Source organism: Hypomesus transpacificus, chromosome 12 (assembly GCF_021917145.1).
Source record: "Hypomesus transpacificus isolate Combined female chromosome 12, fHypTra1, whole genome shotgun sequence".
Lineage (NCBI taxonomy): Eukaryota > Metazoa > Chordata > Actinopteri > Osmeriformes > Osmeridae > Hypomesus > Hypomesus transpacificus.
In genome coordinates, this window is record NC_061071.1 from 9869710 (window position 1) to 9887448 (window position 17739).

General features: G+C 48.2%; 1 protein-coding gene across 2 annotated transcripts; it reads right to left on the reverse strand.

The window, feature by feature from the left end:
• Positions 1–37: 37 nt before the first annotated feature.
• LOC124474734 (phosphatidate phosphatase LPIN1-like) lies at positions 38–17739 on the reverse strand. Of its 2 annotated transcripts, none has more exons than XM_047031134.1 (21): positions 17555–17739; positions 11316–11516; positions 10923–11018; positions 9029–9324; positions 8137–8229; positions 7862–7960; positions 7578–7692; positions 7106–7469; positions 6835–6928; positions 6480–6670; positions 6226–6319; positions 5868–5937; positions 4441–4533; positions 4293–4357; positions 3950–4088; positions 3609–3757; positions 3328–3414; positions 3010–3162; positions 2710–2824; positions 2386–2489; positions 38–2258 (listed from the first exon to the last, which is right to left on the reverse strand). In XM_047031134.1, exons 1-21 carry the CDS (start codon positions 17615–17617, stop codon positions 1997–1999), a joined length of 2943 nt encoding a protein of 980 aa, XP_046887090.1. In that variant the 5' UTR covers positions 17618–17739; the 3' UTR covers positions 38–1996. The 2 variants fall into 2 exon arrangements, with proteins under 2 accessions (XP_046887090.1, XP_046887091.1); XM_047031135.1 differs by lacking the exon at positions 17555–17739 and adding an exon at positions 14203–14391.

The window sequence follows — 17739 nt, forward strand, 5'->3', positions numbered from 1 at the left end:
AAGAACAGGAAACAACAGTCTTACTTTTTTTGTTTATTCAAATATTTGTTCATTCGGCAAATGTCTTACATTGCACACAGAGATAGCTAAGGCAAAACAAATTATTTTTAAATAATCTTTCACAGAAAGAATAACGTAAATGAGAGGACTGAACTCCTCGAACTTTCTTCAACAGTTACGAGACTAGGCAAGACGATGACATCACAAACACACCCCATCAAAATACAGAATCTCTTTCTACACCGACAGCATTAACTAAACCATTCCACTGGATTCCGGGCCCTTATGCAGCACTTGTGGCCCTGTAAAATACCTGTGTACGATTCTACACACAGCCTAGTGGTCATGTCCTGATGATTGCTCACATGAAATGTGACGTTACAGACAGTAGGGGTCAGCGTGGTGAATAGAGAGCAGGAAGTGCAGTTTCACCATGTGACCAACAGGACCTCAGGGAGAACATGTGACCTGGAGACCCCCAGTTTAGACAAGCGTCACCTCGTCAATCATACTCAACCCAGAGACGGTTACAATCTCAAAAACCCGATTTACCCCCACAGACAGTTAGAATCTCACCTACCCAACTCACATATTACCATCAACCCAACTCATCCCGTTTGACTCATCCACAGCCAGTGTTCCACCCCACAGGTTTATGTCTCTTCAGTACACACACACTGTCAGAGAACCCTGGACCTAGTAGATGTGATGATATGGATGATATAGATCTGTTTACCTTGAAGATGAGCAGAAACGAGAACTGCCACAAACATACAGAATTAATGTTGATGCTGATCTGTCTCTAGTCTAACCTCACTAACATTTTATGGTACGCAGCTACGATTACATTTGTGTGTTTATTATTAACAATTAATAAATGCTAGAAAAAAGGCATAAATACAATACTTTCCCCTCAAATAACCTTAATCATGAATTACTACATAGAAGCTTGAGGGTGCGGGAGTGGAGGAGCGAGGGAGACAAAGAGAAAGACAAAGTCTGAGGGACAGACTTAAACATGTCAAGTTTTAAAAGTGGTAAAAGGAGATGAAAATAATCTGTCTCCTCATAGACTGACCAGAACATCCTGAGCTAGTGTTAGTTGCATTATTCTGTAGTAAAGTATTCACAGTGTCATTATCTATACCTAATACTTCCTGTCTGACTACATAACTGCAACATGCGAGACCAATCCCTATTAGTGCATCTGAGAGAGAGGTAAAGAGAAACCATTTGTCCAGTACAGTAACCATAGCTCCCCCGGGACAAATTGTTTCATTTAGAACATCTACTTGTCTGTGAATACACAATAAATAACACAGAGACACCTAAAGATACAGTTATTAGGGGAGTGGGGTTAGTGCTTTGATTTGTAGAAAGTTAACAATGTTCAAAAACATTCAATTGTACCATATTCAAAATTTATAACAACAAATGAACCAAATTAACAGAAGTTGTGAGAAAGTAAACTATTGTTTACAACCAGATACAGAACACAGGCAACATGGCTGTTACTTTGTGTCTTATCAGCCCCCCAAAAAGACTCAACGTTTGTTTTCTGGGCTGTCGGACTTTGGCGTCCAGAGTCCTGTGTGCGTGATGCTTTGTGCGTAGAGTTGGCTCAGATCAGGTTTTACATGGAGTCAGTAGAAGAAGCATAACAGGTGCAGTGTTAGGAAAGAACTTCTACAGTTAGTGAAGGTCTGGCCTCTGGATCACCAGTGACCTGGTAGAGACACAACAGTGCTGTGGTTCTCAATGAACACTATTTCAGAAATGAAGAAAAACTCTAAATTACACAAGGTCCATAGAAATGTCCAGTAGTAAAGAAGCCCAAAAGCTTACCGCCCTACATAAGTGCATTTTGTTTATGGAAGCCAGAGGATTCATGATTTGTATGGCGTCTGTGTTTTGCTTGTGTGTGCGCTTATGTGTGTGTTAGTGTGTAAGCGTGTGTTGATGCATATACTGTATGTGTGTGTGTGCATCTGGATTTTCACTTCTCTGCATCCGCAGGTGTGTGTGTTTCCTCGCTGGTGCCTAGGCTAGGCCCTGCTCCGAGGTCTCCTCTGCTGGAGTCTGGGGGCGGGGCTGGGGCAGGGGGCGGGGCTGGGTCAGGGTTCTGGGCGGGGCCCGGTGGAAGCTGCTCCCTCCAGCAGGTCAGCTGACTCAAGGTGTCAGAGCCGGTGACATCACAGGTCTGCCCTTGGACCAGCAGGGGGAAGACGTGGTCCACCACCTCACAGAGACGGCCGTACCTGAAACACACACATACACACACACACACACACACACGCACACAGACACACACACAGGGAATTTAGGATGGATGGAACGGAGAGACCCTTTCAGCCATGACAGGAAGTCAGTGAGACGGAGACATACGAGGAGATGTTGGTTTTGGCGTGTTCTTGTATCAGTTCTCCCTTGGGGTTGACGGTGAAGATCCTGTTCAGAGGAACCCCCACCTCTTTGTAAGAGTAGACATCCTGGAGAACACACAACACCACTTCTCACAACAACACTACAACCAACACATTCTCCAACCCTTCCACCCCACCGGCAACCCCAGCCCCAGGCCCAAGCCCCAGGCCCAAGCCCCAACCCCAGCCCCAGGCCCAACCCCAGGCCCAACCCCAGCCCCAGGCCCAAGCCCCAGGCCCAAGCCCCAGCCCCAACCCCAGCACCAGCAGCCGCAGCAGGACTAACCGTGGCTCTGTTTCCAAACGCAGCATAGAAGGGCTCAGTGTTGGGTAGGAACAGCTGCTTAATGTCTGTCAGACACTCCACCTTGAACTTCTCAGGCTTCTTCTCTATCACCTCTCTGCCAAGGACAGAAGGAATGCATGTTTCATTTATTCACAAGTAAAGTGTCTCATAATGAATACATGCGCTTGTATATTTATGGTGTGTATCTATATGGTGTGTGTATGTATGTGTGTGTGTGTATGTGAATCTATATGATGGATGTGTTTTTATTTGGTGTGTGTGTGTGTGTGTGTTCCCCACCTGTGCAGGGCAGAGAACAGGCTGCTGGGGCTGAGCATCACAGGGCCCATGGGCAGCATGGTTCCTCTCTCGTTGACCCAGTTCAGGTATCCCCGGGTCATGTCTGCCATGCCTATAGCCCTCGCTGAACAGTACATGAACTTATAACCATTCCTGAGGGAGACAGAAAGAGAGAGAGAGAGTTATTGCTTCCACTCTGGATGTGACTGAGGTGGGAGGGTAAAGGAGGTTCTCTCCTCCATCTATCCTGTCTGTCTGGCAAAAGGAGGCTACACCATGACAAGTTAGTCAACTTGTAGAATGTGTGTTGGTACTCACTGGCTGACGCGGTGGTAGAGCCGGGCGATGCCCTGGTGGGTCCAGTCCTTTCCCAGGGTGGGCAGGATGTGGCCCAGGGTGTCAGATCTGGAGGGTGGGACACCAGCTGTTTACTGGAGTTCAGAGCATGTTGGCACACAGCCACACACACACACACAAAGGTATGCCAACGCACATAACTCATACACGCATCAAAGCCACACACATGTACGCCTATATACCCCCTCACACAGAGACAAACACAGCCTCATTCCAGGTCAACTGGTGTCATTGCCACCTACCTGGTGATGGTTCCGTCGATGTCGGAGATGACGATCTTGTCGTCCCAGCTCCACAGGTAGATCCTGCCCTGGCATCGGCAGGTGCCCTGGTACTGGGTGGTCACACTGAACACCACATCATTAGCACCGTCTTTCAGCTGCAGACTGGCCTGCACACACACACACACGCACACACGTGCACACACACATGATGACAGGATTTGATGTCTTTGTCAGATGTCATTATATGGAAACAGTAACCCCATAGTAATGCTTTGGTGACAGCTTGAGGTAACGGCCTGTTAACCCCATAGTTACTCCGTGACAACGCCATGGTAACGCCATGGTAACGGGGGTCTCACCAGCTGCTCGGAGGTGAGGCGGAGGGTCTTCCTGTAGCAGACGCTCCCCGGGGTCAGCAGGGGCTCCGCCTGGAAGCTTCCTGAGCCCTGATTGGCCGAGCGGTGCTCCTCGTCACTGGAGGAGGACTCATCCTTCATCCTGAGAGGAGAGCAGATCTCTCTTGTCTGTACTGTCTGGTACACGTCTGTGTTGACAGTGTGTTTTGTTTTATGTCTATTGGTTTCCTGACGGCCAGACCGTATATGCGGAGTCCTTGTACATGCTGTGTTTGTGATGCCTGGTACATACTGTGTGTTTGTGATGCCTGGTACATACTGTGTGTGTGTGATGCCTGGTACATACCTGGTCATAGAGGACATAGTGAGGGTTGCCTCGTCCCCCTCCCCTCCTGCCTCTGATATAGAGTCCTGCACACACAGGGGACACACTTAGAATACACAGTACAACGTGTGGTCAGAGTGTTACAAGTGTGTTCTGGTGTTGTGAGTACCGATTTGGAGTCGCTGTTCCTGCCCCTCCAGGAGAACCACCAGCGACCTCCTTTCCTGGGCATCTTCTCCTTCATGATGTTCTCCACTGTAGCCTGCAGCAAACGCACACATGATGCACAACTAAAACACAACCACCCACTGGAAAAACATCAACGAAACTTAAACATGGAGGGGGAGGAGGGGGAATTGTAAAATGAATAAATGAATTTCTACACACCCAGACAAATGTGTTTACATCTAACGGCGTGGAAACTCAAAAAGTAATAATAACTGTGCTGTGGAGCAGGGCAGTGATGGAGGGATGAGGAAAGAGAGGACGGGGGAGTGAGAGAGAGAGGCAGGAGGGCAGAGAGAGAGAAAGAGAGAGAGAGAGAGAGAGCGGGAGCGGCCCTGAGCAGGTGGAACAGCAAACAAACAGGGCAACAGTCAAAGTCACAGACAGACACAGTTCTAAAGCGAGACTCCCAGACACACACAGACGTGCAACAGTCAACGGGGAAGGGCAGGCAGGGAGGGCAGGCAGGCAGACGCACGGGGCTGGAGCCAAACAGGCTGGGGACACAGTAGGAGAGGAGGCTGAAGGCTGAGTACACATAGCCCAGACACGAGCACTTAGATGGGGCACAGAGAGATGGAGCGAGAGAGAGAGAGGGGAGGCAGAGAAAAGGGTGGGATAGCGGAGAGAGACAGAGCATGGGAAGCGTTAATGGATGGAGGAAAAAAGGAGAGAGAGAGAGGCAAAGGATGGACAGAACGGAGGGAGAGGGAGGGGGCCGAGAAGGAGGTGAGAGGGAATGGAGAGAGAGGAGAGGAAAGGATGATGGAGGAAGAGGGGGGAGAGGGAGGGAGGAAGAGGGAGGTCAGAAAGGGAGGAACAAACAGAGGGAAGAGATGTGTTTACTGGAGTGTTAGGAGTTAGGAGCATCACTTCCTGGTTAAAGTGGAGGAGGTGGAGGGAGACTGAGGAAGGTACGGTCACAGATGACCAACACAAACAAAGCGGGGTTGGTAAATACTGCTAGTATATGACTTCATTCGATTTATACAGATAATGTTCACCAAAAACAGGAATTACAAAACAAACAAGCTCAAAGAAAGAGTCAGAGACGTTGCCTAAGCTTGTCTCTCTGTCTACATCTAGTAAAGCAATACTGTGGTTTATAACATATTGTCAAACAGTACAAGTGATGAGCCCCGTGACTAAAGTTTCTCGCAGTCGGGATTCACGATTACAGTCAAAGAGGAGAGAAGCTAAATCTATTACCCAGGAAGAAAGATACCTTTCAAATATCTTATACTTAAAGAACAGACAGAGATAAACAATAAACACTTCATGACAAACTTCTACTACTAGGGCAATGATGAGTCAACATGGTGGAATCAGCTGCATTTCTGATCCTGGCCACCAGAGGGTGTGTGTTCTTACCTTTGGCAGAGGCTTCTGGTAGACCTGCATGGCCAGCATGATGGGAGCAGCACTGGTCCAGTTGTAGTACCTAGGCAACAGCAGGATGACATTGCATACTCTGCTGTATTCTACTGTCACTCTACTCTCTCTCTACTGGTCCCATATGCTCTCTTCAGATTTCACCGCAGCATTGGCCGGAGGGCATTAATCAATACTGTTGTGTTTCCATTTTACACAACCGATCGATATGTGATTGATGATAATTCGATTGGGCGAAAAACCGCATTCCAGAATGCAAGTAATGTGGTGTTCTGTACCAAACACAGGAAGTAGGTAATCACATTACTAAGAACCCTTTTGAACCAAGGGTACTTACTTGGTTCCAATCTTCACCACCAGGTTTGGGTCATCGATGATGGACGGATTCTCTGAGAATTGCTGGTAGGAGATCGCTCTCTCCTGGAACTGGACTGGTAGACAGGCAGTCAGACCCACAGAGAGACAGAGACACAGGAAATAAAACACTGTCAGACAGGATCCACAAGGAGCAACATCAAAAGAGTCAAAGTTCCCAGTGATTCCAGCTCCTCCACATCCCTGTAAGTGCTGACACGCGGCCTGAGTGTTCACCTGCAGTTATCTCTCTGTTGTCAGTGAGTCCTCCGCACAGGGAGATGGCGATGTTGGGCAGGTCTCCTATCTGGTCAGACAAGCTGTCCACGCCGCTGTCCACTCCGCTGCCGGCTAAGGACTGAGGTGATTGGCTGGCGCTCCGCACGCCCATCTCAGACCCCACCCTCACGGAGCTGCTGGCCCCGTCACTGAGGGACAGGGGACAGGGTCACGCTCAGTCTGGTGTGCCACTCAGCTGCAGCTTCTGCTTACAGCATGGTAGTTCCTGCAGTCTGTTTGTGTGTGTGTGTGTGTGTGTGACTGTGTAAAGGTATGTCTCTGTGTGTGTGTGTGCATGTGTGTGTGTCATCACCTCTTGGGGAAGTAGAGAGCAGCTACCTCCGGCTCCAGATCAGTGATGTCATCCAGGTAGATCCCATCAGATCCCAGGTGGCGGCTCCTCTTGTCTACACACACACACATACACACACATACACAATAAATCTTTGTGACAGAAACGGTGCTCAAGAAGATTGAGTCATTCATTGTCAACACTGAGTTCTTCACGTGTTTCATTCATAATTCATTCGGGTATTACAAATACGTTCATATGACATCGGAGGCGGGGTTGAAAGGTACCATACCGTTCTTCTTGGAGGGAGAGTCTGTGGATCTGGCTGGGCTCCCCTTGTTGCCCCCCCCCTCCAGGACAGGAAGCATACGGGCAGCTGTGGCCCCCTCCACTTCTCTGCAGGCCGCACTCACACACTCCATCTCCCGCCCAGGCCCATCCCCAGGCCCAGCCCCAGGCCCAGCCCTAGCCCTAGCCCCAGGCCCTGGACTGGTGTCCCTGAGCTGGGGCACAGTGAGGGAGTGGGGGCCAGTGTCTGGGGGGGCCTGGTCTCCAGAGATGGTCCTGAAGTGTGTGCTGTCAGACACACGGATGGAGACAGGAGCCATAGTGGAGCCAGCGGGGTCTGGACTGTGAGAGGGAGGGAGGAGAGAGGGCTGGAGGAGAAAGGAGAGAAAGAAGGAGAAATGAGTGTGACACACAGTTTAAGACATACATCATCCCTCTATTCTCCCTCCCTCCCTTCCTCCCTCCCTCCCTCCTACCTGTGCAGCATGTGGCAGCTCTCCCCAGGCCCACAACATCTCAGGGTTGTCTCTGCCCTGATTGGTCAGCTCAGACTCGCTCCTTGGCATGGAGGTGTGGGAGTCATTGGCAATGCTATGCAACAGACAATGGCAACATTTACAATTAGTCAGCAGATAATATGGATGAAGGTTAAAGCAAAACATATCAAACTGTCTATGTGAGGGAACCGAAGGAGAGAGAAAAAGAGAGATGGAGAGAGAGAGAGAGAGAGAGATAGAGGGGGGAGGAGGAGGGCGTCTACCTGATCGAGGATGGAAAGAGAGACGTCTGCTGTGGACAGGAGATGGAGAGACCACCTGATGGAGGCAAAGAGAGAGAGCACATCTGCTCTACCATGGTGCTGGGGAGAGAGAGAGAGAGTTACACAGGTCACAAGAATGGTTCGGTGGTCTGGTTCTTCTGTCATTACTGGAACACATGAATGAAGAAGCTTAGTGTGTGGAAGCTGTGGTGTGTGGAAGCTTAGTGTGTGGAAGCTTAGTGTGTGGAAGCTTAGTGTGTGGAAGCAGGCACTACCTCTGGGAGCGGGTCCACTCTGGTTCTGAGCGGAGGAAGGAGGAGCGTCTGCTGCTCTGCATGGCAGCCTTGGAGCCCTGCAAGGACGAGGATCTGCAACCCAAACAAACATCTTAAGACATGCATGACACACACTGAGACACACACACACTCTCAGTGTGACACACACACACGCTGAGACAGACAGACACACACACACACAGGCACAGGGTCTGCCTGGGTGCTTTCTCAGAGACAGAGAGCATTGTGGGAAGATAAGGAGTTACTGGAGTGTGTCTCGCCAGAGGGAGACACACTCACACAAACACACTGAGCCATACACCTACTAAAACACACACATACACAAATTCTGAAACACACACAAATACCCCAGTCTGCCTATTAATTTGCATCCGTATCATTCAGAATGAAGCAGCTTGAGTGTTCTTTTAACTCCAGTCACAGGAAAACTAGACAAACACTACAGCTCTGTCACTCATCGACAGGAATCTGCAGTCACAAGGGACTTGGGTGTGTGTATGTGCACTGGTATGCATGTGCAGAAGTGTGTGTGTCCTGTTTCTCTCAAAACAGCAAGAGGTGGACATAGAGGACATGCCAAAGAACACATGGTGTTGTCCGCCCCCCCAGCCCCCCTCCACACACACACTCATACACACAGGCACGCACGCAAGGAACTGGATGTAATTCTTCAATTTCAGAGAGAACATTGTGACCGCTGACGAAGCTTGTTTACCTCTGCAGTAGAGCGGAACAGTTCTTGCACGCACACACACACACGTGGACAGACACACACTTACCAAACACAGGAAGTAGATCTGTGATGGATTTTAAGATATGTGTTCCATTAGTCTTTCAGTCTCAACCAAAATGCAGACACACACACACCTACCTGATGTTGTCATCATCCCTCTCCTCATCTGAGCTCATGTCGATGGTGAACATGTCTTCATCTTCGTCAGAGTACTCTCCGCTCTCCTCCCTCCTCCCGCTCTCCCCCCGCACCTTCCTCCTCCTCTTCCTCCTCTTCTTTATCATCCCTCCTTCCTGCTGGGACCCCAGGACAGGAAGAGAGGTGCCGGGGGCGGGATCAGTGTTGCGGGACACGCCCCTCCCGAGCTGGGCCTCCATCAGCCCCGCCCCATCAGACAGGATCGGTGAAGTCGCCAGGTAGGGGGGAATCACTTCCTGTCGGGACAGGAAATGAACTAGATCAGATAAAGCTGTATAATGACACAGATTTTTGTGTGTACGCATGTATGTGTGTGTATGTGTGCACAGTAAGGGACATATATTTACAGGCATGTTGGTATATACTAATGGCTCGAAGAGACTATATGCACAATAACAAAACATAAACAAACACACACTTATAACCATGCTCCAATCCACAGGACCCCAGATGGGCTGAGGGCTGATGTGTATCTGGAGCAAGAGCAGAGCAGTCAGTAGGAGAAGATGCCAAGTCCCATCTCATCATCCGAGCACCACCACCCTCCTGCCCCCCTACCCCCCCTACCCACAGTCATGGGGCATGGTAACATCGTGGTAACGATACAGTAAAGCCATGGTGAAGACTATAATACCACGGTAGCAACACGGTACCAGGGGCCAGACTCCAGAGCTGGGCTGCATGTATTACGCGTTCAGAATATGAAACAAGGAATTCTGACTCCATAAATAGACTTCTGCTCTTCCCCTCTGAGCTTGGAAGAAGAGAGGATGGGGGGAGGGGGAGGTGACAGGGGGACACTATATTTAGGATGGGGTGGGGCAGGAAGGCAGAGCAGAGCAGAGGACAAGGCCCTGCCATTTTTCTTTCTGTCTAAAACCCATATGGAGTCACACACACACACACACACATGCACATGAACAGAGGAGAGATTAAACAGTCAACAGATTATTGAGCCACTCAGTGTGTACATACACAATAAAGCCTCTTAGTTATGCAAAGCTTCTGGTTGGAGCACTGTTTTGGTAAAATGCCTTTACCAGGGACTGATCAGAGCACCCACTCACAGACAAACAAGTAGGCAGGCGGGCAGACAGACAAACAGTTAATCTGAGCCTGCAGATTAGGAATGCTGTAATTTAATTCTGTGCTGGGGAAAGAGCCAATTCCCTCCCTCCACTCTTCATCAGTCCTTCAACCATCTCACCCACTGCTCCCTTTCTCTCATCTTAACTCCCTCTCCTTTCTATCCCCATCCCTCTCTCCCTGCCCTCCCTCCTAGCTCCATCCCTCTCTCCCTGCCCTCCCTCCTATCCCCATCCCTCTCTCCCCTCTCCTCCTAGCTCCATCCCTCTCTCCCCTCTCCTCCCAACTCCATCCCTCTCTCCCCTCTCCTCCTAGCTCCATCCGTCTCTCCCCTCTCCTCCTAACTCCATCCCTCTCTCCCCTCTCCTCCTAGCTCCATCCCCCTCTCCTCCTAGCTCCATCCCTCTCTCCTCCCAGCTCCATCCCTTTCCCCTCTCCTTTCTAACCTCATCCCTCTTTCCCCGCCCTCTCCTCCTAACTCCATCCCTCTGTCCTTTCTCCTCTCCTCCTTGTAGCTATGACTCATGTGTTAACCTAGAGCTGATGTTGACATCTCAGCACATGAATTTTAGAACACACTCCAATGACTGCTTCATATGAACACTTGGACTCGGGCAGTTGTGTGTGTGTGTGTGTCTTGGGTTTGGGATTTGGGGCACTGACTGCAGTTGAGGTTAGTGTGTATGTAACAGTGTGGCCCTGACTGCATGTGTGTGTGTGTGTGTGTGTGTCTGTGCTAGTCTCATACCAGCATGTTCTCTGTCTCCTTGACAAAGAAGGCCTCTCCATTCTCCCCCAGCTTCATATGCAGGCTCACGGGCTCCCCATTGATCTCTATGTCCACCTGGAACACACACACAACTTACACTTTCACCCAGGTGCACATCTCTTCACATTGATCTCAGTATATGTTTCTGTCTTTCATTCATTTATTCACTCTCTCTGTCTTTCTCTTTAATGATAAAACTGTTCTCCAATGTCTTCTCTCCATTCCCTCCACCGATGTCCAACCTCTCCACCCAGTGGCCTTTGTCCCAATGCCCCTTTACCTAGATCTCTATTTACACACAGACACACACTCCTACACACACACCTACACACACCGACACACAAACACACCTGATACCCCTGACCCCCTCACCAGTTTTTCTCTGGAGTGGAAGACCCCCATCTTGCCAAAGCGCACGTGGAAGGGCGAGCAGTGCAGCGTGCCATCGGGGCGGCGCACCACGATCACGTCGATGCAGCCTGAGAGGGTGGCGGGGTTCAGGCCCCGGTACAGCTCCTTCACCTGGACAAACACCTGGCCCGCAAGCTGGCCCACGTAGTTCATGGTCTGAGACTGGGGGAGGGAGGGAGGGTAGCAGGGGGAGAAGTGGGGGGAGAGAAAGAGAAAAGGAATAGGGGAAGAGCAGCAGGGGAGGTGAGAATTGAGGGGCAGAAAGAGGGAAGGACAAGGACAGGAGGTAAGGAGGACAATTACACAGTTAACTGAATGCTGTTTTCACATCTTTACAACAGTCTTTAACAACCGGACATCTGTGAGCATCAAGAGACTGGACACCTGCACGCACACACACACACACACACACACACACACACACACACACACACACACACACACACACACACACACACACACACACACACACACACACATGCAGACACATAGCTGGTGGCCTTTAGAACTGTTATCTAAAGTAATACACACCTCCCTCCCTCCCATTTTCTCACTCACACACACACGTGCCCAGCACACAGTGCAGCGTGTTGAGCTGGCATTTAGATCGAGGTTTATGTGCATTCCATGCCAGTCACTGGGAGGAACAGATGGGCACTAATACCCTGTCCTAGTGCCAGAACACCCAGGGGACACGCACAGCACTCGACTCACTAAGACTCACTAAAGACAGAGACTCTCCAGAGTCTGTACAGGTTTAAACTATTAAGAAGAGAGAAAGACTATCAACTGCATCACTGCTGATATTGGATCATGGTTTAACATGCGCTAATTGCTCATTAAAAATCTATTGAGGATCTAGAAGTATCCATTTAGCAACTACTGAACTACTTTTGAAGATCTTGTGATGTGCTATTAAGCATCCATAAATAACAGACATTCAACTGGCCAACTGTCAACCAGTTACAGTACCAACATTCTGGGGATTGTCCTCAGGGGAATCACTGTCAAACACAGGCCACCGACAGCAAGCTGCCCTATTGACCTTAGTACAAATAACTAGTGTTGACAGCTGGTAGATTGACTGAAACTGTCAGTGTTTTCCCGGCAGGACAGATTTATGATGAGATCCACCTGCAAGGCCTGAGTCATAGCGTCTAACATGCCTGCACATATACCTACATACACACCAACACACAGATGCACACACTGATCAAGACACACCCACACACATACTTTCCTTCGCACACACATGCACACACACGAACACACTCTCTGTCCTGTTCACACACAACACACAAACACACAGACTAGGACACAGCGTGCCAGACAGATGGCTTGAAGTTCCATTGGCAGAAAGTTCCTCACCCTAATGATATAACGGATGGCTCACGCCCATGTAATACTGAGCCTCCTATGGAGATATCAACTAGGCCTGGAGTCATAACACAGATATTTAGAATAACACAGCAAGGGCTGAATGCATACGTATTGCCTACTTCATCTTATATCCAAAGTTAAATATAAGATACACACAGTATATCTGGTGTTGTAGTTCCTATATTCGTCTCTCTTCATTCCTTCTTTTGTCACCCTTTCTATCTTCCTCTCTTTTGTCTACCATGGCATTTAAGAATGGTTACATAATTGGCTCCACGCACACACACGCGCGCAAGCACACGAAACACAGGGGTCACCCCCTTCTGAACACAAACACACGTGTTCACACAGGAACTCATTCAGCTGGAGGGCTTCCTCTGTTTCCTCCTCAAGGACATGAACCTGCTTCCTGGTTTCCCACCAATCAGGGGGCACCAAAACAACCCAGCACTGCTAACCCTTACCCTGGACTGCAGTGGATCACAGGGAAACACAAACAACTACCATGTACACTGATACGCACACTTATGGTACACACACTTACAGTATGCAAGTCTATACACACTTACAGCTACACACTCAAACACAAACTGGACATAGACACTTAATGTTACAGTTATGGCAGTACTTTAAAGTGAAGAATTCCGCCTTACGGTGATAAACAGGGATAGGTTCATAGGGTTAGTGAATATAAGAGGCCTTCCACACTAATTGGCCTTCAATTTCTCTCTTTCTATCTATTCCTCAAATTGATTGATACTTGCAAATTGATACTTGCATATCAATTTCTCTCTTTCTATCTATGTCTCTCTCTCTCTCTCTCACACACACACACACACACACACACACACACACACACACGCACACGCACTAATGACATACAGGGGTCACGTGAGCAGCACCGACTCACCCATCCCAAGACTGTCTGACAGCACGGGTGGCTGACTTGTCAGCAGTGAATGGCTGAAGCCGCTACAGACCTCATCCTTAGACACTCTGGTGAACTGCGTGTTTACTATGCTCATGTTTACAATGATTCATGCCAATGTGGAATAGACAGATAGCCTATCCACCAACACATATTCCCATTCAAATGATCGATTTCCTTTCGGAGAATTGGCAATGTGATGAGCCCCGCAGGAATTATGTATGATATGATTATACGATTAAAAGATGTCAGCGAATTACAAATAAAAGCACATTGAAAAAGAACATTGCATGGACAGTAACGGTGAAACGTGGTTTACTTGAAGTCAGTCTTGTCAAACCAGTATGTCAGAATATGTAAACAACCGCCCACTATAGGTTCTACCGCTTGTGTATGGCTGGCATGGTTTCCCACACAATAAGCTAGAGCAATGACCCATGCTGAAAAGACCACACATATCCTTCATTGTCTATTCCTACAAATGGTACATGTAGACAACCCGCTAAACATCAGCGCTGGACATTGAAAATTCATACATACATTACTGAAGGCAATTTGCTTCAATATCTCGTAGCCATCAAAATATCGTCCTGATGTCTCGATTTTGCGGCTTACTTATACTCTCATTTCAACTGCTGGGACGCATACACATTGTAACACCGCTTGAATCGCTTCTGACATCTGATCTTGCATAGTGTATTTAAAGCGCTGGGAATATCTGTCCTCCTCCCAGAAACAATTGTCTAGTACCACTTCCTACGTCACTGAAAGTAAACGGTCCAATCAGGGCCCACCAATCCGAGAGGCGGCGCGTTGATTTAACACGAGAAAGTGTTGTAGCCAATTTTACATATTTTTTTTGGTAAGACCTCAAACTATTAGTTCGGTTTAATATCGCACAAACATCCCTACACTACTTTTATTGGAATCATTGTATTTCTTTTCTTCTAAAATATCACGCAAAAGTAAATGTGCATTCCAAATCAGTGACAGGATCATAAACCATCTGCCTCAGGTCCAAGGCTGTCTTTACTCCACTTACAGTGATTCACTCTCTCTCCAGATAGTGTTTATCATTTTCCTTAGGTGGGGCTAAACTTGTCTGTACATATGGCCTTGGTATATACATGCATGGATGGTTACCACCTCAAGCAAACACAGCGATAATGAGGGGGAAATGCCCTTTCAGCTCATTCCCGAGATAAGATCCTATCACTGATAAATCTATATATGGCATAATGTATGGCATCTCAGAGCGGTGTCTTGTGTAATCATACATTGGTGTGCACAAAAGCCTGCAGTGCCCCCCAAAAGTTTCATTAGCCCCCCCAAATCCTTTCAATACGTTTTTTTTTCTTCATATTTTAAATCTAAATTTTAGAATTTCTCTTCCTAAAACCCACTAGAGGACACTATTTAAAAGGATATTTTCAAAAATGTAAAGTGCAAATGAGAAGTTTCACACAGCAGGGCTACAGTCCAAAACTCTGACAAATGGATCAATGCTATGCAGCCATGCCAGCCCATATTGAGAAGCATCCTTATTTATATATATAAATGCTGAGGGGAGATCACATCTCTGTGCTTCTTAGTGGTCAGCTGGCTTAGTTACGGCTCCTGAATTCCAAGAACAGCATTGGGATGTTGTTTATGACATCACAGCCCTCCTTCCCTGTTACTTGACCCTGAGTTACCCTGAGCTGTCAAAGAGGGAATCGAGTTCTGTTTGTTATTCTTGGGTGTGCAGTTGTGTGATCTGTATTTCTTCCAGTCTGTGAGGCCCGCTCTGCTATAGTAGTAACAGTGGAACTGCTGAAGGAATGTTGTTTTCTCAAAGACCTTCCGGCTAAAGTCAACAGCCGTGTGTAAGACAGAGAGAGAGAGAGACAGAGAGAGGAAGAAAGAGAACGAGAGAAACAAGGAGAAAGATAGAAAGAAAAAAGGGAGAGAATCAGAGACAAAGAAACAGTGAGATGGAGAGAGAAAGAGAGAGAGAGAGAGAGAGAGAGAGAGAGAGAGAGAGAGAGAGAGAGAGAGAGAGAGAGAGAGTGAGAGAGAGAAGCCCTCTGCAGGTTACAGTACTTGTGTGCAAGAGTGCACTGTGTGTTTGACAGACAGTCCTGGCAAATGCTGGCACGTGTGGTGCCAAGCCACAGTCTGGACAGGTGATGCCGGTGACAGGTTGTGGTTGGCAGTGACAGAGCGTCCTGGCCTGTCCCGTCCTGTCGGAGACTCCACAGGTTTCGTCACAGTGTGGCCCTGCATCTGGCGAGCACACATGAACCTCAGAACCCTCGGGAGGACAGCAGCACGTGCTGCACTTCCAGGAATTCCTTGTGTAGTCAGTGTGTGTGTGTGTGTGTGTTTCGGTGTGAGCCCAGGTCTACAGTAACTTCTCCCATGCTACGGGAGGACAGACTTGGATCACCTGGGATATGAAAGGCTAAAGGTCAGGGTTCAGGGGTCAGTGAAGGAGGTTGTTCCTGCTGTTTTTGTTGCATTAGTGCAGAAGGCTTTGAGCAACAGTAAAATAGTTTGCCATTAGATGGGATTATAATTAATGGTCATTGTTTATTGGCCATTAACGTTGTCAGTCAACAAAGCCAACTAGTGAACTTTAAGGTCTGAGGTTTTCAACTTATCTTGAACATTGATCATGTGTTTGTGGCACAATCTGAGTATAGCAGTTCCAGAAAGAGTGAGAGAACTGAGGAGAATGTTGGCATGAGCAAGTCGGAGAAAGAACAAGAAGAAGAGAGGGAAAAAGGGAGAAAGGGTAGAAAGAGAGAAAATAGATCTTCAGTCTAATCTCCCCCTTGGAACTCTGGGGTCGAGAATGCATTCACTTCGTCACCACGGAGACGAGGGGCAGGGGGGAGTCGACTGGGATGGGTACTCTGGACCAATGAGAGCAGCTGCTAAGGGGCTCATGATGAACTCCCTGCTGGCCCCTCCCCCCCGGCATGGAGTGTTGAGACATTCCAGAACGCTGGGAAAGCTTGGTGTTTACCACCACTCACCTATTGTGTTTCCCACAGACTGGGGACACTGTGTTTCATGGGAGCAGTAACAAGAGATCACACTAGCCCAACGTGACTGGCCTGACTGACAGAGAACACACACACACACACACATGTAAACAGGTGTATACTAGACGCACAAAACACATGCAGACATCATGTGTACTTGATCACTATTGCTGGTAAACCCCATTGATTCCTCTTCTCTCTTACTCTCACTCACTCTAGTTTTCCCTCTCAAACAATCTAGCCACAATTCCTGACCACAATTCCTAGAAGCCTCTCTCTCTCTCTCTCTCTCTCTCTCTCTCTCTCTCTCTCTCTCTCTCTCTCTCTCTCTTTCTCTCTCTCTCTCTCTCTCTCTCTCTCTCTCTCTCTCTCTCTCTCTCTCTCTCTCTCTCTCTGTCTCTCTCTCTCTCTCTCTCTCTCTCTCTCTCTCTCTCTCTCTCTCTCTCTCTCTCTTTCTCTGTCTCCCTCTCTCTCCATTGAATTCCAGGAATCAATAAAGGGTGTCCCCAACTCTGAGTGTTGCGTAACAGCTTGTGGAGGGAGTGACCTCAGTCAACTCTCTCCGGACCCAGGCTCCGCCCACCTCCTTATAAGGGAGAGACCGTGGGATCTTCTAACAGAGCAAATCACAGCACTACAGGACTGGGAAGTTGGTCTTTAAAATCATCAACAAATATTTGATGATCTGCTGAAGGGATCACTTGAGAGAAAACTGTGTTCTTGCTTGAATTCCAGATTTTTGGTTTAGCTTTTTTAGGTTGGTTGTTTGATTAAAAATAGGATCTGATGATAGCACATCAAAGTCTACAAGTTAAACACAAAGCTGATGTATCAGACATGCACAGACACACAGACAGCCTTACCCAGGTCCATGTCTCAAGGCTTTCGTTATCACTGTATTCTTCCTGATTCTCCTCTGTGGTCATGGTTCCATGGTAAGGGACTGGCACTGTAAGATCCAGGACGTGTGCGTGTTTCAGAATGTTAGGACCAGCTGATCTGACCGTGTAATACTGTAATACTGAGTAGCCGTTCTCTTGCAAGGGAC